General features: G+C 36.8%; 2 protein-coding genes across 11 annotated transcripts in view; both read left to right on the top strand.

Moving 5' to 3' along the window:
• FYTTD1 (forty-two-three domain containing 1) overlaps nt 1-13492 on the top strand; it is a 31533-nt gene extending 18041 nt beyond the window's left edge. The window contains exons 4-9 of the mRNA XM_018046017.1: nt 1094-1206; nt 4216-4312; nt 4713-4774; nt 6135-6209; nt 9329-9455; nt 11093-13492. Coding sequence (XP_017901506.1) covers nt 1094-1206; nt 4216-4312; nt 4713-4774; nt 6135-6209; nt 9329-9455; nt 11093-11191 — 573 coding nt within the window. The 3' untranslated portion in view covers nt 11192-13492. The remainder of the gene's footprint in view (nt 1-1093; nt 1207-4215; nt 4313-4712; nt 4775-6134; nt 6210-9328; nt 9456-11092) is intronic.
• LRCH3 (leucine rich repeats and calponin homology domain containing 3) overlaps nt 19609-26788 on the top strand; it is a 110902-nt gene continuing 103722 nt past the window's right edge. For 5 of the 10 annotated variants that reach the window (XM_018045974.1, XM_018045980.1, XM_018045967.1 and 2 more), the window contains exon 1: nt 19611-20303. In XM_018045974.1, the coding sequence (XP_017901463.1) occupies nt 20042-20303 (262 nt within the window). In that variant the 5' untranslated portion in view covers nt 19611-20041. Of the gene's footprint in view, nt 20304-26788 lie in introns of all 10 variants that reach the window. The other 5 variants (XM_018045955.1, XM_018045971.1, XM_018045983.1 and 2 more) reach the window with 3 other exon arrangements.

The following is a 26788-nucleotide window of genomic DNA, read 5'->3' as shown; positions in this document are numbered from 1 at the left end:
ATACTTAGATATCTTTGTATATCTGACTAATATTATACCTCTCCCATTATAGATACCTGATAGATATTTGTTGAATGCCCTCAAGAGACAGAGCTGCTCTAAACATTTTGTAACTTGTCAAATTCTTTATATAATGGAATTCTCAACTTGAGTTTAAGCTGTGCCCACTGCAGGAATTCAGTCTTTAGTTGTTAAGATAGATTTCAGAGAAACCTATTTGCAACGGGTCTAAGAGCCTCTTGTGAAACAGCTCAAGTTATGCCTCTGCTGAGTCTGAGTCATGTCTGGAAATTAACCAGTCTTTTTAAACTTGGTGGATGCCCTGACAAGTGACTATTTGCAGGGGTCCTGGGAGGGAGCAAATTAAAAGGAAGACTGACTCTAAATGCTGGAGGGAAAGAGTGATTGTGAGCACACTGTAATACACTTTGTTCCCACAAAAGTCTTTAGACATCTCATAGAAACAAATAGACACCAAACAAAGCTTAAAACACAAATTCAGTAAAAACACTAGAATCAGAAGCACAAGCCACACTGCTCAGGACCCTCTAAGAGAGCAAAAGACAAAGGAGAGATAACATATCTGTTCTACCTCTCCTCTGACCTAAAGGTTAACTTTAGTCCAGTTAAGGTCAAGGAAACCATCAGGGATTGCTTGGCTAGCACAATGGTGCTGCACCTGCATCAGAAATTTGGCTCTCTTACACCTTCACTTGATATCAAAATCATTTTTATATGAAAGATTCCCAAATTTTCATTTCAGGCTTTCTTGATTCTTCTCTTTAGTTCCAAAGCCATGTTTCCTCATCACCGGGTATCCCTCAGAGTATCTCAAACTGAACATAACCAAAGTAGAAAAAATTCCTTCTTCTGTTTGAATTCTTATTTTGTTGCAAGTATTTTAAGTATAATGTGGTTATCTTTTTGGTCACTTAGACTGGAAATATTCAAGTTGTTTTAGCTTCTTTGCCTCTCTAATCTGTACATCTAAGTAGTGGTCAGTCCCTGTCCATTCTGCTTCAGAAATGTTTATACATAGTAGGTTATAGAGCATGAAGCAATCTAATTAACATAGTTTCTTGCTTTCTAAAAGAATATAGAACGATATTTTCCAGCATTAAAAAGGAAGGCAAACCTTCTGAGACAAAATGAAGTGCAGAGAAAACCAGTTGCAGCTCTCAAGAGACCTAACCAGTTAAATAGAAAGTAAGTACTCAAATATAAGACAGTATTATGTTATCCTTCATAAATAAAGGTGGACTTCTTATACTGAGAGTTCAAAGCAATGAATTTGCAGTGATGTTGTAGTTGTCTGGTCATTTTCGAGACGGATACTTGGTATGTCTGTTTGAACACTCAGTATGGAAGCATTTAGTTACAGCTTCCTTATTTCTTAGAACCAGTGTTATTGATGAATTTAACTAATTGTAGACTTCTTAAGAAAAACATCACTCTGTTTCTTTGTTTCTCTTGACATATAGAAAAAAACTGCAAAAGATGATTGTTTTGGTAAAAACACCTCAGCCAGTATTATTCACAATTTTGAAAGCTGAATTTGTTACATAGTCTCAGTGGCTCTTAACAGAATAGTGTATGTTATTTGTGGGAAAAGCAAACCTGAAAGGATTTTTCATGAATACTTCTTAAGCTTAAATTATTTATTTGTCTATGTCCAGTCTTAGTTGTGGCATGCAAGATCACTCATTGATTGTGGTTTGTGGGCTTCTCTCTAGTTGTGGCATGTGGGTTCGGTAGTTGTGGTGTACAGGCTTAGTTACCGTGGAGTATGTGGATCTTAGTTCCTTGATCAGGGATTGAACCTGTGTCCCCTGCATTGAAAGGTGGATTCTCAACCGCTGGACCACCAGGGAAGTCTCTAGCTGAAATTATTTTGATATTAAATTAAAAAGGGTATGTCCTGTGATTCCACTCCTGCAAGGTCCCCAGAGCAGTCAGATTCACAGAGACAGGCAGCGGAGGAGTGGGGGCCGGGGGCTGGGCAGAGGTGGGCAGTGAGTTGGAAGGGGAACAGGTTTAGTCTGTGAAGGTGAATGTTTCTGGAAATGGTGGTGGTGGTGGTATGACCACGTGAATGCACTGAATGCCACTGAACTGGCCGAAGCAGTAAACTTTACATGTATTTTACCAATTAAGGATATTTAAAATGTTAAAAAGACAGTTGTTTAAAATGTGACCTACTATTATGGTACTTCTGCCTTATTGACTATGCCAAAGCCTTTGACTGTGGATCACAACAAACTGTGGAAAGTTCTTAAATAGATGGGAATACCACACCACGTGACCTGCCTCCTGAGAAATCTATATGCAGGTCAAGAAGCAACAGTTAGAACTGGACATAGAACGGCAAACTGGTTCCAAATCAGGAAAGGAGTATGTCAAGGCTGTGTATTATCACCCTGTTTATTTAATTTATATGCTGAATACATCATGCAGAATCCCAGGCTGGATGAAGCACAAGCTGGAATCAAGATTGCTGGGAGAAATATCAATAACCTCAGATATGCAGATGAAACCACCTTTATGGCAGAAAGTGAAGAAGAACTAAAGAGCCTCTTGATGAAAGTGCAAAGAGAGTGAAAAAGTTGGCTTAAAACTCAACATTCAGAATACTAAGATCATGGCATCTGGTCTCATCACTTCATGGCAAATAGATGAGGAAACAATGGAAACAGTGACAGACTTTATTTTGGGGGGCTCCAAAATCATTGCAGATGGTGATTGCAGCCATGAAATTAAAAGATGCTTGCTCCTTGGAAGAAAAGCTATGACCAACCTAGACAGCGTATTAAAAAACGAGAGACATTACTTTGCCAACAAAGTTCCATCTAGTCAAAGCTATGGTTTTTCCAGTAGTCATGTATGGATGTGAGAGTTGGACTATAAAGAAAGCTGAGTGAAGAAGAACTGATGCTTTTGAACTGTGGTGTTGGAGAAGACTCTTGAGAGTCCCTTGAAAAGCAAAGAGATCCAACCAGTCCATCCTACAGGAAATCAGTCCTGAATATTCATTGGAAGAACTGATGCTGAGGCTGAAACTCCAGTACTTTGGCCACCTGATGGGAAGAACTGATTCATTTGAAAAGACCCAATGTTGGGAAGGATCGAAGGCAGGAGGAGAAGGGATCGACAGAGGATGACATGGTTGGATGGCATCACCGACTTGATGGACATGATTTTGAGTAAACTCTGGGAGTTGGTGATGGACAGGGAAGCCTGGTGTGCTGCAGTCGATGGGGTCGCAGAGTTAGACATGACTGAGCGACTGAACTGAACTGATTATGGTACTCTGTTCTCTGTAAGGATAAAGTAGAAGTTGATAAGCTGTGAAGTTTTATTATTTCAGTTTCAAATACCATTTATTCATCTCTTATAAAAGATAATTCAAAGCCAAAAAAAAAAAACCCTGAAATGAAGTTTTTGTATATGTGGAATGGCTATAATTGTAATTTTACTCCACTGTCATCTCTTTGTTTTGAGAATCAATTGGGAGTACTTATTTTTGGAAAACAGGAACTTCTCAAGAATTTGTCAATTACCTGAGCCATAAATGAGTCCTTGTTAATTGAGATGGCTAGGGAAATTATGCATTTGAGCCTCTATAAGGTTGGAGGTAAGATGAGGTGACATGTTAAACATTTATTTATAGAAATAAGCAGATAAGTATGAAAATTTGTCTTCTACCAACTTTCTGTAGAAATTAGAAATTGGTGAAAGTAAAATCAAACATAATTAAGGTTACAATATTCTATGCAGGAGAGAGTATACAGTGGAACAGTATGAGTTTTTGTGTGATTTATATTAATGTAATATGTATTAAGAGTGAAGGAGAGCAATGTATATGAGTGAAGGAGAGAGATTTGGAGAATATGTTATATTTCAATATTTTCTCTTATTCTTGTTTTTTAGCAGTTTGACAGTGAAGTACCTAGGTGTGATTTTCTTTGTACTAATTCTTTTAGACAGTTGAATATTTGTAAGATGAATTAGTTCCAGAATTAACCAGATTGTTATATGATATCTGTAAATCAGATCTCAATAGCTTCATGTAACAAGAACATAATTGAATCTTTGTGTTTAGTATACCTCAGTATTTTAGCCTATGAATTTAACTATTTTTGCTTATTTTTTCAAGATGTTTCAGAGTTGTTAAGTGGCCGACTTTTCATGGTACATGTGTTTTTTTTGTTGTTGCAGAAATAACATTCCAAATAATTTTACCAGGAGTGGAAATAAATTAAGTCATCAGAAAGACACTCGTCAGGCAACTTTTCTTTTCAGAAGAGGCCTGAAGGTATAAAAAACCCTTGACAGTGTTTTCTTTTTACACAAAGGATCCTGACCATCCACCTTTAGTAGTCATCAATTATAGACATGACCCATGATCAAGGTAGGGTTTGGGTTTAGAATATGGAGAACATGACATTAGATTAATTTTTTCCCCTCTTTTCTCTTTTGTTGTCATCAATGGCAGTATCCTATAAGAATTTAACATGTAATTTAGGAATAATTTTGTTTTTATTACTTATTCTGATACAGGAACCCTAAGAAAGAGGTGTTGTCAGAATAGGCACATGCTCCTCTCCTGCATTCAAACCCACCACACAGGGTTATAAAGTTATAGGGCAGGATAGCTCTTTGGATTCAAATCCTCTGCTTTCTGTGGGATCTACTGCTTTTTTTTTCCCCTTCAGGTTCAGGCCCAGTTGAACTCAGAACAACTGCTAGACGATGTAGTAGCAAAGAGAACTCGTCAGTAAGTTTCAATTTGTTTTTCAAGATGTCATTTCAAAACTCCCAGAATAGTAGTGACCTAAATTACTTTGTGCCGCAGTTTAAAAGAAATTAAATGAGACCCAGAGTGAATTAACCATTGAGCCTGAAATAAGTAAATCCTGTTTTGTTTTTGTTGATTTTCCCCAAAAAACATTTGGCATTTTCATATGTCAGTGTTACACGTTTTAGCAGCAAATGCATTACTCTGTAGTTTTTTTTCTGTTTATTCCATTTTAATGAAATAGCTCTTTATTTTTTTATAATTGCTTTATACAAATGAACCAGTTCAGGGAATAAGTAGAAGAAAATCAGTAGAGCTTTTAGAATATTTATAAATTTTTAAAAACAATACAGTGTTTTCTTCTTATATTGCTTTTTTCCTCCTTACCCCGTGAAGATATTTTAAGAATATGTTTTTGTCTCTTAGAATTGCACTGCAAGTGTGTAACATTCCATCAGTATGACCAGAGTTTAAAACTAAATCATTTAAAATTATGGCTACTTCTTAGAAAACAAAGCATATATCACATGATCATGGTTCAGATATGATACCTTCTAGAATGGTCATTATTTTGAGCAGTTGGAGTATAAGAATGGCAACTATTTGAACTTCATGCTGATAGTATTCTTTTGCACTGGAGTTAGAGGATCAACATATAGAACAAAGCACAAGATATTTGATCTGGTAACAATGTAATGTAAATGTCAGATTTTGACCTATATAAATATAAAAGTAAAGCTGATAGAAAGTGGGTGAAGAGGTGGAGGGAAGGAACTAGAAATACTATTATCCTTTCTTACAAAGTGGGTAGGGGAAAATGTCAAGAGATACTGCTGGAGAAAGAAATTCAAATGTATTTATAAAATTAATAAAAGTAAAATAGTGATACAGCCATCAAAATGTTTCAAAGTAGGAAGAGAAACTAGATAGTGTGATGAGCTGAATCCTATGATAGCAAGATATTATTACCTAAGTATCTTGTTTAGTGAACTGGATTTAACTAACAGGCAGAAAATCAGGAAGTTAAAAGTGCTGCCTCTGGGGAGCAGGAAGGGAGAACAGTGGAGTAAAGGATTGTTGCTTTTTATTAGAAGCTTTGCTGAATTATTTGATTTTTTTATGTGCATATATCTGTTACATGGAAAAATATTTATAAATTAAAGCATCCAGTTCTTATAACCAATATGCTGATTAATTATATCATGTTGGGGCTCAGGTATCTATAATTTCTGAAAACTTAGAAAAAGTAATGGCTATTTAAAATGTATGTTTTATGTAGAACACACAGTAGGATTTATAAACTTTCATTTTAATGAAATTTTTGGTTTTTTGAAACTAGATGGCGAACTTCCACCACAAATGGAGGAATTTTGACTGTATCCATTGATAATCCAGGAGCGGTGCAGTGCCCAGTGTAAGTCTTTTTTTTCTTTTTGGAAAAAATTATAATCTCTCAGTATGTAAGAGTATAGAAAAATATTTGACTCTGCTCAAGAGTATGATGTCCAAGTTAGGATAAACTGAGACAAGGAAACAATACAAAGTGGAAATTAATATAAAGTTAAAAGTAGAGACTTCCTTGGTGGTTCAGTGGTTAGGACTCAGTACTTTGAGTGCTGTGGCCCAGATTCAATCCCTGATTGGACAAGGCACTAGGATTCCACAAGCCACACAGCATGGCCAAAGCAAATAAGCAGACAAACAGGCCAAAAACAACTGAAAAAGTTACATGTTTTGGACTTCATCACATCAGCCTTTTTTTAAAAGACTTCATAGTATATTCTTTTATTTTTGTTGTTTAGTCGCTAATTCATGTCTGTGACCCTATGAACTATAGCCTCCAGGCTTCTCTGTCCATGGAATTTCCCAGGCAGGAATACTGGAGTGGGTTGCTATTTCCTTCCCCATGGGATCTTCTTGACCCAGGGATCAAACCCAAGTCTCCGGCATCGGCAGGCGGATTCTTTACTACTGAGCCACCAGGGAAGCCCATTCTTTGGTTTAAATGACCTTAATTAACTTCACCATTCCATTATATTTATTGCATTATAAACTTTCTAGGTTGAAGCTAGAAGTAATATTGCCTGGGGTAGGGGGTGAGCTGAACCCTGATTTCACAGGCAAGATGTGAGATTGTAGCACTCTCACGGTCAAAATTACAGTCAGAATTCCTCCATTTGTGTTGGAGATTGGGCTGGAGGTAAAGGATCCATTTCAAGAAAGTTCTAAAACCATATTATCAAATTCAACCTGACAATTGACCTAGCCGTGGAAAAACCTCATTGGATCCTCACTAGACCGCACTGTAACTCTCACTCTTAAATTTTTCCCATAAAAAGTATCAGGAATGAAAATCTACGTTGTGTACTTAGAAGTGAAAGAAAGTCCTGTATCAGCCAGTGGTCTAGCAGATTGGCTAATTTCTTGGAACTTCATGCAGATGTACTCAAGCTGACACAGCAGAGGAAAATGTATGTGTCGATGTGTGTGACCCATTAGTAGGTTATGAAATCAGTTATGTGAATTGTGATGAACATAATTTTAAAAATAATAAATTTTTAAAAAAATTCCTAGGTTTACAGAGTTTTTGTTTTACCTATACATCCATTTTAATAATTGAGATGAAAACATCAGATGAGTCTGTTAAGATTTTAGAGGTTGCTTTATTTTAGTTGAAGGTTAAGACTTGGAAATGACCAGTTATTCCAAATTGTTGAAAAGTTTGTAGTTTTACTTACAGAGGTATTCTGTGAGCAATTTGTAAATTTTAGTCTCTAGATTAGTCTGTCAAGAACCAAGTTTTTTTTCTTTTAATTTAGCAAGGTTGCAGGATACAAGATTAATACCTGTTTCTATATACTAATAATGAAATATCAGAAAGAGAACATAAAAAAGAAAACTGATTTAAAATTGTATTTACAAAATGCCTAGGAATAAACTTAACCAAGGAGGTGAAGGACTTGTGTGTTGAAAACTGCAAGTCATTGATGAAGGAAATTTTAGATGATTCAAAGAAACGGAAAGATAATCCCATGCTCTTGGATTGGGAGAATTAATATCATTAAAATGATCATATTACTGAGTTATCTGTAGAGTTAACGCAATCCCTATCAAAATACCCAGGACATTTTTCACAGAACTAGAGCAGATAAAATTTACATGGAACCCCAGGTGACCCCCAAATTACCAAAGCAATTCCGGAAAAAAAAACGAAGGTGGGAGGTCACACCCTGACATAAATCATAGCAGTATTTTCTTGGATCAGTCTCCAAAGGCAAAAGAAATAAGAACACAAATAAACAAATGGGACCTAATTAAACTTTAAAGCTTTTACATAGCCAAGGAAACCATCAACAAAATCAGAAGACAGCCTACAGACTGCAAGAAAGTATTTGCAAATGGTGCAACCAACAATGGGTTAAAATCCAAAATATACAAACAGCTTATACAAGTCAATATGAAAACAGTTCAGTCAAAAGGTGGGAAGAAGACCTGAACAGACATTTTTACAAAGAAGACATACAAATGGCTAGCAGGCACATGAAAAGATGCTTAGCACCACTAATTGTTAAAGAAATGTAAATCAGAACCCCAATGAGGTATCACTTCACCTGTCAGAATAGCTCTCATCAAAAAGTCTACAAATAATAAATGTCAGAGAGGGTATGGAGAAAAGGGAACCCATGTACACTGTTGGTGAGAATGTAAATTGGTTCATCCACTGTGGAAAACAGTATAGAGGTTTCTTACACATAGAACTACCAATTCCACTCCTGGGTATATATCTAGAAAAAAATGAAAACACTAAATCAAAAAGATATGTGCACCCCAGTGTTTTTCATAACAGCACTGTTTACAGTAGTCAAGACATGGAAGCAACCTAAGTATACATCAAGAGATGAATGGATAATTAAGATGTGGCATATATATATATATATATGCACATATATATATGTATATATACAATGGAATGTTACTCAGCTATAAAAAGAATAAAATATTGCTATTTGCAGCAACGTGGATGGACCGAAAGAATGTTATACTTAGTTAAATAAGTCAGAGAAAGACAAATACTATATATTACTTACATATGGAATCTAAAAAATAATACAAATGAATGTATATAGAAAGCAGAAACAGACTTGCAGACATAGAAAACAAACTTGTGGTTACATAGAGGGGAGAGAAGGCAGAAGGAAAAAAATCAGGTGTATGGAATTAACAGAAATTACTATATATAAAATAGATAAGCAACAAGGATTTACTGTATAGCAAGGGAATTAGACCCATTACATATAACAACCTATAATGAAATATCTACAAAAATGTTGAATCTCTATGCTGTATACCTGAAACACACAATATTGTAAATTATACTTCAAAAAATAAAAAGAACTGGTTTGGCGGGGTTATTGAGAATGTAAATAAAGTAGCCTTCATACAGTTGAACATGTGTACAAGTCAAGATATCTTATGAACCAGGTGGTTTATTTCTCTACTTTTGATTAACTGGTCTTAATTTTTTTCTAATAGAACTCAGAAACCACGATTAACTCGTACTGCTGTGCCCTCATTCTTGACAAAACGGGATCAATCTGATGTAAAGAAAGTTCCTAAAGGTGTCCCCCTACAGTTTGACATAAACAGTGTTGGAAAACAGGTAAATTTCCCCCCCTGTATTTCTCTGGGCCATTGACTGAAAATATTTTAATTAACAAAACTCATGTTGTATAATGAATTACATAGGATGTCCTAACTATGCTGAACCCTAGAAAACTACTGGTCTATCTGTTTTCTGTCTCTGGATTTGCTTATTTCGGACATTTCATGTGAATGGGATCATATAATGTGTGAACCTTTTTTCACTTAGCATAATTTTTTCATGGTTTATCCATTGTGTATATCAATATTTTATTTCTTTTTATTCCTAAATAACATTCCACCATATGGATATATACTGTATTTTATTTGTCAGTTGATGGACATTTGGATTGTTTCCATTCTTTGGCTATTGTGAATAATGCTCCTCTGAACATTCATGTACATACGCTCACACAAAAACCTGTACATTCATGTTTTTGTATGAATATATTTTATTTCTCCTCGGTAAATACCTAAGAATGGAATTGCTAGATCATATTATAATTCTGGGTTTAACTTTTGGGGAAGTACCAAATTGTTTTCCAGAGAAGTAGCTGTGGTACCATTCCTTCCAGCATGTAAGAGAGTTCTGAGTTTTTCCATGGCCTTACCAGCATTTGTTATTATCTGTCATTTGATTTTCGACATTCTGATGCATGTCAAGTGGTGTATCTCACCATGGTTTTGGCAGTTTTTGTATTAACCTTGTAATCTTGTTAAAATACACTTTCTGCTTTTAATAATTTTATAGATTACTTAGGATTTTCTTTGTACGCAATCATGTCATTCTTTGAATTTCTTCCCAGTCTCTAAATCTTTTTGTTTTCTTCATTATGATGGCTAGGACATTCAGTGCTATGTTGAGAGCATGTTTGCTTGCTTTGTCTCCAGACTTGAGAAGGCATTGTTTTTCACCATTAAGTTTGATGTTAGCAGTAGGCTGTTTTTATCAGATTGAGGAAGTTCCCTTCTATTTGTAATTTGCTGAGAATTTTTATTATGAATGAGTGTTACATTTTAAAATGTCAACTGTGGAGTGAAGATAAAATTTTCTGTATGGACAGAAATTTGACCAAATTTATTTTGCTGATTTTATTTTGTCAGTTGTTACTTTCCTTTCAGCCTGGTATTTCCATCTCTTTAAGAATTTTCTAAGTTACTTGTGATCCACACAAAGGCTTTAGTATAGTCAATGAAGCAGAAGTAGATGTTTTTCTGGAATTCCCTGTTTTTTTCTATGATCCAGTGGATGTTGGCAGTTTGATCTCTGGTTCCTCTGCCTTTTCAAATCCAGCTTGAACATCTGGAGGTTCTTGATTCATATACTATGGAAGCCTAGCTTGAAGGATTTTGAGCATTCCTTTTTTGCTAGCACGTGAGATGAGCGTAGTTGTACGGTAGTTTGAACATTCTTTGGCATTGCCCTTTTAGGGATTCTGACTCTAGGTTTCAATTCTAGAGCTGCAAGTAGACAACTGATTTCCCTAAACTTCACTGAATTCACCTATTTCATATGGCTGTTTCCTTCACACACACATACATATATGAATGTTAGGTATTGTTACTGTGAATTACCATTATGATCACATTATTGTACCAAAGCAAATGTGGCTTACAGTCAAGTTGTTAATTTTTGTTTTGTTTTGTTTTCTGTAGACTGGGATGACTTTGAATGAGCGATTTGGGATCCTGAAGGAACAAAGAGCCACTCTCACTTTCAACAAAGGAGGAAGCCGCTTTGTAACCGTGGGATAGATCCCATGTCAAAGGAACTTTTCAGTGATGACTCTTAAAAATTTAATTGCTTGAAGAGCTCATCACAGAAATTCAAGAAACTTTATTTCAAAATATTCACAAGGCTAAATAACTCTTATTTTTATTTTTGAAGTTTTTTTTAAACATGTATAAATACTGCCCTGAAAGAATAACAGGGAATATACCTATATGTTCTTAAAGATTTCATGGTTGGCCCAGACAGAACAATTCTCTATTTGACTTTTTTGATTCCTCATGCAGCAGAAAGAATGTGGAAAGATAGAAATTGATTATTTTATGATAGTGGTATTTAGGATCCCATCACCTTTGCCCATTTTTTACACCTTCCCATTGTAAATCTTGATCTTCAAGATTTGAAATAGGTCCCTTTGTTGCTGTCACTTATACTTTAATAGTGTTGGTGTAATAAGTGCAGTTGACTTTTCTTCATTAGGGATATAAAAAATTATTAGAATTTCAGTTTGGGAGTTTAAGATTTATGGGGATATCTGGAACTTTGTTCATTTTTCAAATAACATTAGGTTAATCCTCCAGAGTTGTCAATCTTTAATGCTGAACTTTCTTAAAATAAGAAATGTGACTCCGGGCATTAGCTTCTGTTTAAAATGTTGGTGTTTAAAGGCTGTAAATGGGTGTTTACAGAGTTATCTGATAGAGCCTAATTGGAGGAAAGTGCAGAGTAAAAATCTGGAAATTTGTGTGGAGAGAAAGTAGCAGGTGGAAGATGGTAACTGAGATGAAGACTTTAAAACCTAGGTCATAGGTATACTGTTTGGATTTAGTGTAGTTTTGAGTCTAGTGTACACAAAGTGTTCTTCAGATGATATTTAGAATAATTAAAATGGATTGAGTTCCGTAGATATTTTGATAGGAAAATTAGCCATAAAGTCCTGGACTTCTTATTTGGAAAAGTTAAAATTTAAGTTTACTAAGTTGAACAGTATACATACAGCTCTTAAAAAAATGTATATGTCACAAGATAAAAAGTACAAAATTATAATAGAGTTAACATTATTATGACCTTGTTCTGTACCTTTGCTTCTGATTTCTTGTGTAAAGTTCAGGCATTTGTGGTGAGAAAAGGATTGCCCCTCCTCATACTCTGGGGGGTTAGGAGGAGTTAATTTGTTGTGCCAAGCTAGTGCTGAAAGTCCTCAGATGGTTGTAAATTTTAAGTTATGATATAATACCAAAATGCAGCAAAATATTAAAACTGCAGGTTACGAGTTTGGTCATTTTGAAGCTTAACTTTTTGATTTGCTGTAATGTTAAAACCTCTAAGTAGGTGTTAGTTTTCCCTTCAGTGTGTTATTTGTGTTGATTTTCCCTGTTAAAACACAAAACATTGTTATGGCTCCTGCCTGCGTTGCAGGGTATACTAGACTTCATTGTTGTTTCTCATGGTCCTTTGGTTACTTGGTTATGCTAGCCACGGAAAGCTATCAATAACAGTTTCATGCTTATACCAAAGAATTAAATCTGATCCTTAATATCTGGTATTTTGCTTGTAAGTCTACGGATAAGGGATTATTGGAAGCCAGTCATACAATTTGAAAGTAAACTCCAGTCTCTCTGTAGGCCAAGGACTCATTGCAAAACATTTTTGCAAGTATGAATACTTAGATTTGATTCATGAACAATACATTTTAGACTGGTTTAGAATTATTGATAACTTATTTTAAAACAAAGGAAAAGCAACTGAGCACGAGTTTGCTGTCTTTAGAGCAGTTTGTGAAAATATGGTATAAAGATGTTTTCATTTTCTTGTTCTTTTAAATATTATTGTACAGAGCCATTATTAATGCCTTCTTTTTAAATCTTAAAAAATCCTTCCAAATATTGATATTAAGTGCATCAAAGAAAATGTCTTTGGTATATTAAACTTTTGCTCTTCATGCATCTGTAATTTCATTTTCTTTTTAAATATAAAATCTTGCCTTTGTTACAGCCAAATTACAATTCTTGAGTGCTAACATGTTGTATAAAAACAAAGGAATATGCTCTTTTGGAGGAAATTTTTCCTTTCTTAGAATGTGGTTGTAGTCATCCTTTTTCAGTTATTAAAAGTTTTTTTTTTAAACAAGATGCAACTTAAATTTCCCTTTGCATCAAGGTGTGTAAAAAACATTGATGCAGTGCATCACAAAATGAACGTTTGTATTTAATGAGGAGATGCTTTACACTGTACTTTTTGGTGTTTTTTGGAAAAGTTACCTTTAGATCTGAAGCTGTTCATTTTTAACAAATAAAATATTACAGGTCTCTCATGATTTATTCTTAGCTAAAAAGATTGAGTTGTGGTTTTTAGATTGTTCTGTGTTACAGAGAACTTTGTAGTGACTATAACATTTAGGATTTGAAAAGCTGCCTAACAATTAAATTGGTAAATCAATTTAGACTCATATTGACATCCCACTAACTATCTTTTGACCGCTTCATTTATAGCTCCAACAAGAAGTAGTCAGGGGGAGTTAGAATTTAGAAAATCAAATTTTCTTAGAATGCAATATATTAGACTGAATGAACGTTTAGAGATCATCAGGTTTTTGTTTGTTTGTTTGTTTGTTTTTAAATCTTGGTTCAGTGATCCTCAGCTTTTCAAGACTTACGTGTGATCCAGTCACTTTTTAAGCTTAGATCTTTAATTCTCCATGAATGGAACACCCACAGAAAGTAGTGGAATGATGTGTGGCTTGTCAGATATCTAAGAAATGGTAATACCATGCTTTAGCATTTGTAACATGGTAAGTAAATACACTCTGCCAGTGATAATTATGAGATTTCATCACTTTTCATTCCAGTTAGGTAGACCTATTAGAAAAGGCCAGTGTTCCTAGTCAAACATTATGTATTTTTTTCTAATAGGTATAAACTTCACCACAATTTTAATTATAAGTAAATCATATAATACTACAAGTATGAAGAAACTTTGAATTTATTGCCCAATGGTTTTTTGTTATAATAGATATATCATATTTTGCTGTCAATAGCTTTGTAATTCACAGTGTAACATAAACAGTTTTGGGGTACCTTTTGTTTTGATTTCTGTTACTCTAAGGAGGTAAGAGTGAGAAGAAATAGCAGACAGAGAATGAATACACTGCAGAGAATGAATACCATACATTCTAAATGCAGGCAACATTAGGGCAGAAAATGATTTCTTTCATTTCTGTTCACTAAACCTTTGAAGTCTCATCAGAATTATATGATTATTTGTTTTTTGCCACTGTTAAAAAAAAAAGGAAGCATGAGATTTAAGCTTTCCTTAAGTTAAAAGCAAGTTATTTTTGCATAGATCAGTTTGGAGTTAACCCTTTAAAAATGACACCAATAAACTCCAAGCATTTACAAGAGTTTTGGACTACTGTGAACCGTTAAGAGGGATTTTCCATGTAAAATGGAAAATGGTAAAGTGCCTACCCGCAATGCGGGAGACCCGGGTTCGATCCCTGGGTCAAGAAGATCCCCTGGAGAAGGAAATGGCAACCCACTCCAGTACTCTTGCCTGGAAAATTCCATGGACGCAGGAACCTGGGCTACAGTCCATGGGGTTGCAAAGAGTGAGACACAACTGAGCGATTTCACCTTCTAAGAGGGATTTAAAGATTTGTTTATAAATTGTTGACTTTGAATGTCTCTTTTTTCCCCTGCCATTACAGTTTACTTTCTACCTAAAATCTATTCAACTAAAAGCTTGATAAAACAAAGAAATGTGATACCATTCTGGAACTGAAATTCCTTTTTCTCAATATATTCTGATGAGGTTTATTAGTGTTTAAAGAAAAATGAGGGATTTTGCCGGTGGCCCAGTGGTTAAAACTTCACCCTCCAATGCAGGGGGAGCAATTCTATCTCTGGTTGGGGAACTAAGATCTTACATGCCTTGCAGGCAAAACCCCAGAACAAAATAGAAGCAATATTGTAACAAACAAGTTCAATAAAGACTTTTAAAAGGTCCACATCAAAAAAAAAAAAAGTGCCTGATAAATAGGAAATTATTTTCCTAGCCTGTATGTTTAATTTCTATTTCCACTTTTATTTTCCTGAGAAGAAAATCACATTGTCTAAATTTTCTTGTAAAACTTTTTAAAAAGTCCATGTTTTTTTTTCCACTAATAAGTCAGAAAGGGTAGGACCAAACATTTGTTGAACATATGCAACAAACCAGCTTCTGTGCTTTGTATTTGAAGAGAAGGGGATTGACCAAGATTTTGATCCTACTGCTCAGAGTTTATAAAGTAGAATCTTAAAGGAGTAGCCATAATATATTTCTAATGAGTAAAAGTAGGGAAAAAACTTTATTTCTGCGTGATATGAGATGCAGAGGTGGAGAGTGTTACTAAGGTTGGAGTGAAACTTTTGCCGCTAGTGTTCAATGAATAAACTTTCAGCCTATAAAATACACAGGGAGAAGCAGGGAGGTTCTTTGTGTAAATTCCTAACATTCGGTAAACCCGCATTGACTTTTCACCTCCTGCTTCCAGACCATAGAGCAGTAGTGGAATAAGTTAGAGTTCCCTGAAGCCCTTTTACTCAGCCCTTTTGCAACTGTTTCTCCTCACTTCTTTTGTTCATCACTAGACTCTGGTGAATTCCCTACAATGACTCCCATTTCCCATACCTGATTTTCTCAAGATGATTTTGTCCCTTCCTTTTTGGAGAAGTTTGAGGGAGAAGGATGAGAATTCCCTCATTCTACCTTTACTTTATAGATGAAACTTCAAATCCTTAGAGGTGTCAAAGTTAACTTCTGATTTATCTTTTCTTCCAGCCTTTCTTTATGTAGGACTAGTTCTTATAGTGTATATATAGCGTCTTAATTTTTCCTGTATCCACAGGCTTCTGTTTTGACCGTGGTAGACTTAATATCTACAGATATTTTGGACTTAATGAGACCCTGTTCTCAAATATTGTAATTCTTTTTTCTCCTAACCTCTGCTGTATTTGCACATAACCTCTACTGTGTTAGTACTTAACAGCATCTTTGTTTCCACTTACTCTGTTTTTAAACTATTGATATACTCAGCCAGGATATTGAAGATAACTATAGAGTTTAACATATTAAGGACCTTAAAATCTAGTTGACTACTAGACAAAGTATAATCAATCTATAAACTTGGTCAGAACTTCAAAGGCCTGAATTAGCATGGTATGTTGTAATTACAATGATATGTGTAGGTGGATAGGAAGAATGAGGCCATATAATGGAGAATTTGTCAGGAATTCAAATGTGGAGGGTAATCGGTTATCAAATATAGATGATATCTGTGCATTTAAAAAAGTATTTCTATAGCATTGTAGCATTAATATGGGATATATGGTTCTGCTTTTGTGGTTGAAATAGCTCTAAAAAAATTAAAATGAAGACCTGCTCTTTAAAGTCTTTCTAAGAGTAACAATTTTAGAAGTCTAGAGTAACAAAAACCAATTCATACATTGGATAGATGACACCTGCCAGGGATAACATTACTTGCTATTTGGGTGACCCATGTTCATTAGAGACATTGATCATGGAACCTGTCGCTGAAGAACCTAGAACACAGTAAGAATTCACAAAACAACTCTCTGAGCAACTGATACTAATGAACTTTGGCACTGAGATTAAACATTTTTACAGTCTCTTCCATTTAGGAGTTGGGGAAATGCTAATCAAGGTTTCATTGTAAAGCTGGACCTTGAGTGATGGACAGCATCTCTCCAACCTTACTTTCTTTTGCTGTCTGACATGAACTTTTTGGCCTGTGGCAGTGTTCTCCACACTAACCATTATAAGTTGTGCCTGGATGTGTTCATGCTGATATTCCTTTCAATTTGGGATGTTACTCTCCCCTTCCAGCCTATTGCCCTTCAGAAGCCTTCAGATTTGTTTCAGAATTTGACATACTAGACTCCTTTTCTTTGAATTCTGATGGTTAATCCCCACCACCCCTACTCATCTCTTTTTTGTGGTTTTAATCTCTATTTGGCTTATTTGGATTCCATAATTACAATCTAGGAAAAGGACTGTATCTGACAGTCTTATTTCCCACAGAAAATACTAGTTGATTGATTGTAGGGGAAGTTTACATCATTTAGCAGGAATGACTTAAGTGTCTTTCAGTAATGTCAAGAATAACCTGAAGACTGGTTGCAATCTATGTGAGGCCTAATTGGTGTAAAATGAAATGGTGGGAATTCCCTGGCGGTCCAGTGGTTAAAACTCCTAGCTTTCATTCTGGAGGGCATAGGTTCAATCCCAGTCCTGCCTACTCTGTAACCAAACCTCTAGAACTGCAGCCCACGAGGCTCCTCTGTCCATGGATCAGGAAGCTGAAATCCTGCAAGTCCCGTGGTGTGGTAAAAAATTAAAAAATATTTTTAATAAAATGAAATATTTTCTACTTTTCCAGTAACTGAATGGTTTCATTTTTAACTCTTCAGTTCTATCTTTAATTCCCACAGGTAGATTATGGTAAGATCATTTTCCTCAGTTTTGCTTCTAGACCCAGATTTTAGACTTCAGTGAGGTTCACCCAGTTTTGTTCAACAATAAAATCTTGCCCAAAGAAGAAGTATTATTTAAAATATTTATTTTCCTTAAGAAGCTATTTTGTAGGAAGGGCCTAAAATTACTTATATAACCCTTTCAATGAGAATTATTAAGTTTGGGAGCCAGGTTAACACTTCTTTTTCCCTCAGGCAATAATGGTTAATAAATTCACAGTTCAGTTCAGTCGCTCGGTCGTTTCCGACTCTGCGACCCCATGAATCACAGCACTCCAGGCCTCCCTGTCCATCACCAACTCCCAGAGTTCACTCAGACTCACGTCCATCGAGTTGGTGATGCCATCCAGCCATCTCATCCTCTGTCGTCCCCTTCTCCTCCTGCCCCCAATCCCTCCCAGAATCAGAGTCTTTTCCAATGAGTCAACTCTTCGCATGAGGTGGCCAAAGTACTGGAGTTTCAGCTTTAGCATCATTCCTTCCAAAGAAATCCCAGGGCCAATCTCCTTCAGAATGGATTGGTTGGATCTCCTTGCAGTCCAAGGGGCTCTCAAGAGTCTTCTCCAACAACACAGTTCAAAAGCATCAATTCTTCGGCGCTCAGCCTTCTTCACAGTCCAACTCTCACATCCATACATGACCACTGGAAAAACCATAGCCTTGACTAGATGGACCTTAGTCAGCAAAGTAATGTCTCTACTTTTGAATATGCTGACTAGGTTGGTCATGACTTTCCTTCCAAGGAGTAAGCGTCTTAATTTCCTGGCTGCAATCACTATCTGCAGTGATTTTGGAGCCCCCCAGAAATAAAAGTCTGACACTGTTTCCACTGTTTCCCCATCTATTTCCCATGAAGTGATGGGACCTGATGCCATGATCTTCATTTTCTGAATGTTGAGCTTTAGGCTAACTTTTTCACTCTCCACTTTCACTTCATCAAGAGGCTTTTTAGTTCCTCTTCACTTTCTGCCATAAGGGTGGTGTCATCTGCATATCTGAGGTTATTGATATTTCTCCTGGCAATCTTGATTCCAGCTTGTGTTTCTTCCACTCGAGCGTTTCTCATGATGTACTCTGCATAGAAGTTAAATAAGTAGAGTGACAATATACAGCCTTGACGTACTCCTTTTCCTATTTGGAACCAGTCTGTGGTTCCATGTCCAGTTCTAACTGCTGCTTCCTGACCTGCATACAGATTTCTCAAGAGGCAGGTCAGGTGGTCTGGTATTCCCATCTCTTTCAGAATTTTCCACAGTTTATTGTGATCCACACAGTCAAAGGCTTTGGCATAGTCAATAAAGCAGAAATGGATGTTTTTCTGGAACTCTTGCTTTTTCAATGATCCAGCGGATGTTGGCAATTTGATCTCTGGTTCCTCTGCCTTTTCTAAAACCAGCTTGAACATCAAGGAAGTTCATGGTTCACGTATTGCTGAAGCCTGGCTTGGAGAATTTTGAGCATTACTTTACTAGCATGTGAGATGAGTGCAATTGTGTGGTAGTTTGAGCATTCTTTGGCATTGGAATGAAAACTGACCTTTTCCAGTCCTGTGGCCACTGCTGAGTTTTCCAAATTTGCTGGCATATTGAGTGCAGCACTTTCACAGCATCATCTTTCAGGATTTGAAACAGCTCAACTGGAATTCCATCACCTCCACTAGCTTTGTTTGTAGTGATGCTTTCTAAGGCCCACTTGACTTCGCATTCCAGGATGTCTGGCTCTAGATTAGTGATCACACCATCATGATTATCTGGGTCGTGAAGATCTTTTTTGTACAGTTCTTCTGTGTATTCTTGCCACCTCTTAATATTTTCTGCTTCTGTTAGGTCCAGACCATTTCTGTCCTTTATCGAGCCCATCTTTGCATGAAATGTTCTTTGGTATCTCTAATTTTCTTGAAAAGCTCGCTAGTCTTTCCCATTCTGTTGTTTTCCTGTATTTCTTTGCACAATCTCCGTTTAAATCACTTGGCTTATAGAATGACAAGTCAAGGAAACTTTCCCCTCTTTTGTGGCAGCAACAGTGTTAAAACTTAATGTTTAATCTAATCCTCCTAAGGGAGGAAGGTAGTTTTGGTGAGGAGCGTGCCTGAAAGACATTTTTGTAGAGGTATGGTAGAAAGGCCACTGGGAGCCTACCGTAGGTAGCTGCTCCAGAGTTGTGAGTTCCGTTTTCAATTTCTCTTGGAAACCTATGGGCGGAGGCCAGCGCCTGGAAGTGCAGAGCGGCACCGCAGCCCTGTCCATCAAAGGACCCGGCCGGGGTCTGTAAGCCCCTTTCCCCGCCCACCTATCATCTGGTCGCGCATGCGCTGAGCTGGAGGGCCGGAGCGTTGTCGGCTGGGAAATGGCGGCCGCGGGCTTGGTAGCTGTGGCCGCGGCTGCAGAATACTCTTGCCCAGGAACGTCGGGAGGTAACCTCTCGGCTGTTAATTGCGGCCCAAATTCCGGGGCAGGCCCTGGTCCTGGCCCGGGCTCGTGGAGCCGCTCCCTCGACCGAGCGCTGGAGGAGGCGGCGGTAACCGGGGTGCTGAGCCTGAGCGGCCGGAAACTGAGGGAGTTTCCCCGGGGAGCGGCCAACCACGACCTGACGGACACCACTCGGGCGGGTGAGTGGGGTGGGGGACATCCCAGCGGACAGGAGGCCTCGGGCGCGGTTGGAGGCCGCCCTGGCCGTTCGGGGGAATCGCGGGTACTTACAGTAATTGGTCCTATTACTCCTGGTCGGGACCAGGGTAACGGGGAGAAGCCGACTGCCCCAACCCACCGAGGCCTGCGGGTCAGACCTCGAGCCTGGGGCGAGGCGGACAGCAGCATCTCTCGGGGAAGAAGGCCGTAGGAAACTGATGGGTAGTGTTGTACTTTCCTAGAAAATTAACTTCTGCGGAAGCTGAGGTAGACCCTTGCTCCGCCTGATTGCTGCAGGCCAATTCTGATTTAGGATGCCAAATTGACTTTACAGATTTAGGTTTGTAGCCCGCTTTTAATCGGAGTAATGATGGTCGCTGCATTGTCAGGAAAGCATGACTCTCAGCACTGGCGTTTTTTAAGAAATGCTGTTTTCAGAGTGAGCCCGAACGCTTTTTCCTTCTCCCCTTCGTCTAGTTGACTTACCAAATGTACTTGTAAAAATAACTAGGGCCAACTTTAAGACTTCCACTACTTTTCCTCATGCCCCCTCAAAAAAAAAGTTGCAGGAAGAAAACTATTTAGAAAAGGCACAAAAGATTGCCTACCGTATCTATGTTTAATTCTTTAAAAAAAAAATTGCTTTGCCTTATACATATTTTTTTAACACAGAAAAGAAAATAAATTAGATATTTGATTTTCGTAGTTGTAGAGAACAATATCTGGTGACTGAGGTGTTCAACATGTTTCCCTTGAGGTGTTCAACATGTTTCCTTTGTGTTTAAAATACAGCTTCCTCAAGGAGTAGATTAAAAACAGTCAGTACAAAGGAGGAAAACATCTCTTACATATAGTATAGTATGATGTAATTATTTTCATACAGCCTTTCTTAAGCTGTTAACTTTTCCTGTGTTTGTGCACTCATTAAAGATTGCTGAGTATTACATATGATTCACTCATTTTAGAAAGATAAGCAAAACTGTTAACACTACTTCAAGAAACTGTTTTCCAAAGAAACTTTGCCTCTTGTGTAAAATAGAAGGAATCAAATGTCTGTTTGTTTAACGTTTTGAAAACAGTTATGTAGAATATAGTTTGTGTTCTTTAGTGAATGACCTTAAAATTAAATTTTTTTGCTTATGTAAATGAGCGGCCACTTGCCTTTTGCATGTGTTCTGATAGACAGCATCTAAACTTGTCATTCGTACCCTAGATTTCGTGATTCTGTTCAGGAGGTGGCTATATGGCATATGACTGACTGTTCAAGAGATGGATAGCATAGTGACTTCATATTGGCATGAGTCATTTCAGTATTACTTCATTAAGCCTGAAGTTAAGGGATGAGTTGATTGTAGGAGTTTATCTAGCTCATTATCTTACTGTCTTTTAAATAGCTCTAGGGCTAGTGTCTTTTTCCTTTAAGAAATATTAGCTAACAAAGAAAATGCAAAGGCATTTATGAAGAATAAGTAATGCCAATGAATTTTTCCCTTACTGTGCGGTGAATTAATTCATTATTATCCACACTTATTTGTATTACTTTAATAGTTTATTTATAAACTAGATTTTTTGTTCATTGACATTTTATTTAGTCAAAAAGTCTAAAAGAGGAGAAAAAGATTGCAAAGTACTTTATAACCTGTTAGACTATTTCTAAAATGTCAGAAACATCACTTATTAATTATAAGAAGTCTTTGGCAGACCTTGATAAGTACAAAAATACTTAATTCTCTAAATTATTTTAAACAGATAATTTGATATGGATAACATCATTGATTGAGTTTTCACTGTTTACTGTTCATTGTGGTAGATGTTTAAAATACATTGCCTTGTTAAGTGCTTAACAACCAATGGATTAAATATTATCCCAAGGATTTCCCTGGTGATCCAGTAGCTAAGACACTGCACTTCCAGTGTAGGGGACCTGGGTTTAATCCCTGGGCAGGTAACTAGATCCCACATGCCACAACTAAGACCCAGCATAGCCAAATAAATAAAAATAAATGCTTAAAATATTATTATCCCAAATTTACATATGATGAATCACGCAGGATTTACAAAAAGCCACTCAGAATCATATAAATAATAATAGCGGTAGAATTTCAGCCTGGGTCCATCTTACTCTTTTTCTCTTCACTGTGCCGCATAGCCTCTTTACATACAGATAGATATTATTCCTGTTTTTAGAGGTAATGAAACCCAGGTTTGGAGAGAAAAATAATTTGCTTGAAGACTTGTAGCTAAAGCCAAGGAAGGTGTTGTTAGCCATGATTTGAGCCTAATTCAAATCCTTTTTGAGGTAACTCCAAAACCATAGACTGTTACACAGGGTCCTTTGAATTCAGACCCAACTTTTCTTAGCTGAAATGTTTTGTTTAGACCCTATAGAAAATTTAAAGCCCAAAACATTACTTGAACACTATATTAAAAGTTGCCACATAATCTGTTCTTTCCTAATATAAAGAATGTATCTACAGATACATAGAACTGCTATCCTTACATTTTAAGAAATAGTACATATTACCCGTACTGTTTATAACTTGACATAATTAGAATTCATCATGCAACATTTTCTTGGAATTTTTCCCCTCCTGTTTGTTTTAAATGGTAGATTTTTAGGAAGAAAAAGAAGTGTTTGGAAATGAGTTCCTTGATCCAATGGACAGGGAAAATCTTAAATCACGAAAGACTTTTGGGGGCTGAAAAGTTGTAGCTTTAATTTGGGGAGGCAGAAATGGGAAGGAAAGCCATTCCGGGCAGTGGAACACCCTGCCACAAAGATGTACACATAACTCAGGGCTAGCTAGTCAAGTAGTCCATCCCTCTGGCAACAATGATAGTGTAGAGATGGACGCATTTTCCTATCAGCAGGCAGGAGTGTTAATTCTATTGAGAAAGAGGCATGCTTTGAACCCTGGAGTTGCTGAGAATAGAATGTGAACCTGGAGCTTGCCAATAAATTGAAAGACCCAAAAGATGGAAAGAATGAGGTCAAGTTCTGATGGTAATCTTTGGATCAATAGCCAGGCTTTAAATTAGTGGTATCCTTGGACTGTCAAGTTATACAAGCTAATGAATTCCCTTTCCTACTTAATCTGAGTAGACTTTTTGATACAAAATAATAAGAGTCCTGAGTAATATGACAGTGAGTCTGCTCTTGAAGTTGTGGGGAGGTCAGTTTGGTCAGAATAAATCAGTGGGATTAGAGAATATGAGAGCTGCCCTTTGCATTTGAGGCAGCTGACTGATGATAGGTTTGGAAACAGGGAGATTGTTCATTTAACAGATGTTTGTTGACTAAAGGATTTTCAGGTGTAGATACACAAAGAGGACCAAGACACTTCCTGTTATCAAAGAACTCAAGAGATCTAGTGTAGTAGAATGAATAAATGTAAAGATTATTTGAATTGTCTAATAGCAAAACTTTTATGTGTAAGGCATTATGCTAGGTAATATAGTGGGATTAAAAATAAGAAAAGACTCTACCCTGTAAGCATTAAAAATCTAGTAATCTGTTTGGCCGGCTGCAGTAACAGTCAAGGAATGAAAAACAGTCTGAGATCATACTGGAAAATAAATGTACAAATGTTGACTGAATTTTTTTTTTTTAAAGAGACGGAATGCATCAAGTTGCCTGAGTTATTAAACCTGTAGGACTAGGAAGGTGGTAATGCTACTGATAATAATAGTAGCTAACATTTGTTGAGCTGTTAGCATATTGCAGATATTGTACTAAGCTATATATATAAAATGCACATATAACAACCACCTGAGTTGTAAGTACTAGTTTTAACCCCATTTTACCTGTAAAAATGGAGACTTGAGATTAATCTGATCATTGTTACACAGGTAATAAATGACAGCACTAGAATTCAAATTCAGATACATCTGATCCTAAAACTTCTGTTTTTGATCACTAAGCCGTACTGACAAAGAAAGTTTGGTTCAGTTTCTTTAGTTGGCCTGATACATGTTCTACCAGAGTCTTAAATATGTCAGGCCAACTAAAGAAACTGCAGCAAATAGAAGTGTAAATCAGGAACTTTTAAGAGTGAAGTTAGAACTGCAGCATAAATTTGAGACAGTCATAATGAAGGGTTTATGCAGTTCTTGGAGAGAGAATGTGGAGAGTGGAAAAGTTGGTCACTGACAACCATGGGGTACCATAGCACTTAAAGGGCAAGAAGAAGAATCAGTCCGAGAAAAAACCAGAAACAAAGTTTTATAACTAGGCTTCTACTAGAATTTAGAGACTCCTAAAACCAAAGGAACTGTAGTAACCCTCTAAGTAATTTTACTAATGAGAAGCTGTCTTAAAGATTAAGACTTTGTTTAAGGTTATATAGTGAAGTGGTGCTGTTTTGCAGAAGACAAATAGGATCATAGTTGAAGGTGTAAGAAATCTTTTCTGAGTGGAAATCGAAAACAGGAAACCAAGGATTCAACTTTTGGGAAAAGCCTGTGGTTGATGAAAGATGGGAGAGACTAATGATGCAAAAAAAAGAAAGAAATTGAGATATAATGGGTGAGCCTAAGTAACACAGTCTTATTGAAGCCATGAGAATAAGGCTTTCAGGAATTGTGTGCTTATTTCCTAGATAAAGAAGAATGAGGATTGCATAAAAGACCATTTAATTTTTCAAAAAACGTTCTGTAACTCACATAATCGTGGTTTCGTTAGTCTTGGAAATATGCACTGAAATGCCAGATCTTAAGTGGAAACCATATTTTTCTTGGATACTTATTTATGTATATTTTGTATCAATTGCAGTCTGTGTACTGTGAATTTTCTACAACAGTGCTGTCCAGTATAGTAGCTGCTGGCCATAAGTGGTTATTAAAATAAGTTAAAATTTTAAAATTTGGTTCCTTAGTTGTATTAGCCACATTTCAGATGCTCAGTGGCCCCGTGTGTCATATTGGTCAGCACATTAGATAGACCTGCTGTCCGTTATATTGGGCAGCACAAGTAATAGAATCTTCCCTTCATCACAGAAAGTTATATTTGACAGTGATGTTGGGGCATACTGCAGTGCCTTTCTATATCCATGAATACAATAAGCCACCATGATCACTAGAGATGAAAACACTTAAATAATTGTTGAGAAGATAGCAGCAAATGGGGGCTCAGTCATAATTACCAGATCTTTGATAATATCTCAGGGCTGAAAGGAGATATATCATTTTTTCTTTATTTTATATAAATTTATTTAATTGGAGGTTAATTACTTTACAATATTGTATTGGTTTTGCCATACATCCACATGAATCCGCCACAGGTATACACATGTTCCCCATCCTGAACCCCATCCTGAACCCCCCTCTCTCCCCGTACCATCCCTCTGGGTCATCTCAGTGCACCAGCCCCAAGCATCTGGTATCATGCATCAAGCCTGGATTGGCGATTCATTTCATATATGATATTATACATGTTTCAATGCCATTCTCCCAAATCATCCCACCCTCGCCCTCTCCCACAGAGTCCAAAAGACTGTTCTATACATCTGTGTGTCTTTTGCTATCTCTCATACAGAGTTATTGTTACCATCTTTCTAAATTCCATAAATATGCATTAGTACACTGTATTGGTGCTTTTCTTTCTGGCTTGCTTCCCTCTGTATAATAGGCTCCAGTTTCATCCACCTCATTAGAACTGATTCAGATGTATTCTTTTTAACGGCCGAGTAATACTCCATTGTGTATATGTACCACAGCTTTCTTATCCATTCATCTGCTGATGGACATCTAGGTTGTTTCCATGTCCTGGCTATTATAAACAGTGCTGCAATGAACATTGGAGTACACTTGTCTCTTTCAGTTCTAGTTTCCTCGGTGTGTATGCCCAGCAGTGGGATTGCTGGATCATAAGGCAGTTCTATTTCCAGTTTTTTTAAGGAATCTCCACACTGTTCTCCATAGTGGCTGTACTAGTTTGCATTTCCACCAGCAGTGTAAGAGGGTTCCCTTTTCTCCACACCCTCTCCAGCATTTATTGCTTGTAGACTTCTGGATCGCAGCCATTCTGACTGGTGTGAAATGGTACCTGATTGTGGTTTTGATTTGCATTTCTCTGATAATGAGTGATGTTGAGCATCTTTTCATGTGTTTGTTAGCCATCCGTATGTCTTCTTTGGAGAAATGTCTGTTTAGTTCTTTGGCCCATTTTTCGATTGGGTCGTTTATTTTTCTGGAATTGAGCTGCAGGAGTTGCTTGTATATTTTTGAGATTAGTTGTTTGTCAGTTGCTTCATTTGCTATTATTTTCTCCCATTCCGAAGGCTGTCTTTTCACCTTGCTTATAGTTTCCTTTGTTGTGCAGAAGGCTTTAAGTGTAATTAGGTCCCATTTGTTTATTTTTGCTTTTATTTCCAATAATCTGGGAGGTGGGTCATAGAGGATCCTGCTGTGATGTATGTCGGAGAGTGTTTTGCCTATGTTCTCTAGGAGTTTTATAGTTTCTGGTCTT

This window comes from Capra hircus, chromosome 1 (genome assembly GCF_001704415.2).
Source record: "Capra hircus breed San Clemente chromosome 1, ASM170441v1, whole genome shotgun sequence".
NCBI classification, from domain to species: Eukaryota; Metazoa; Chordata; class Mammalia; order Artiodactyla; family Bovidae; genus Capra; species Capra hircus.
The sequence above is the reverse complement of the archived record's forward strand: the minus strand, read 5'-3'. Positions and strand labels throughout refer to the sequence as shown.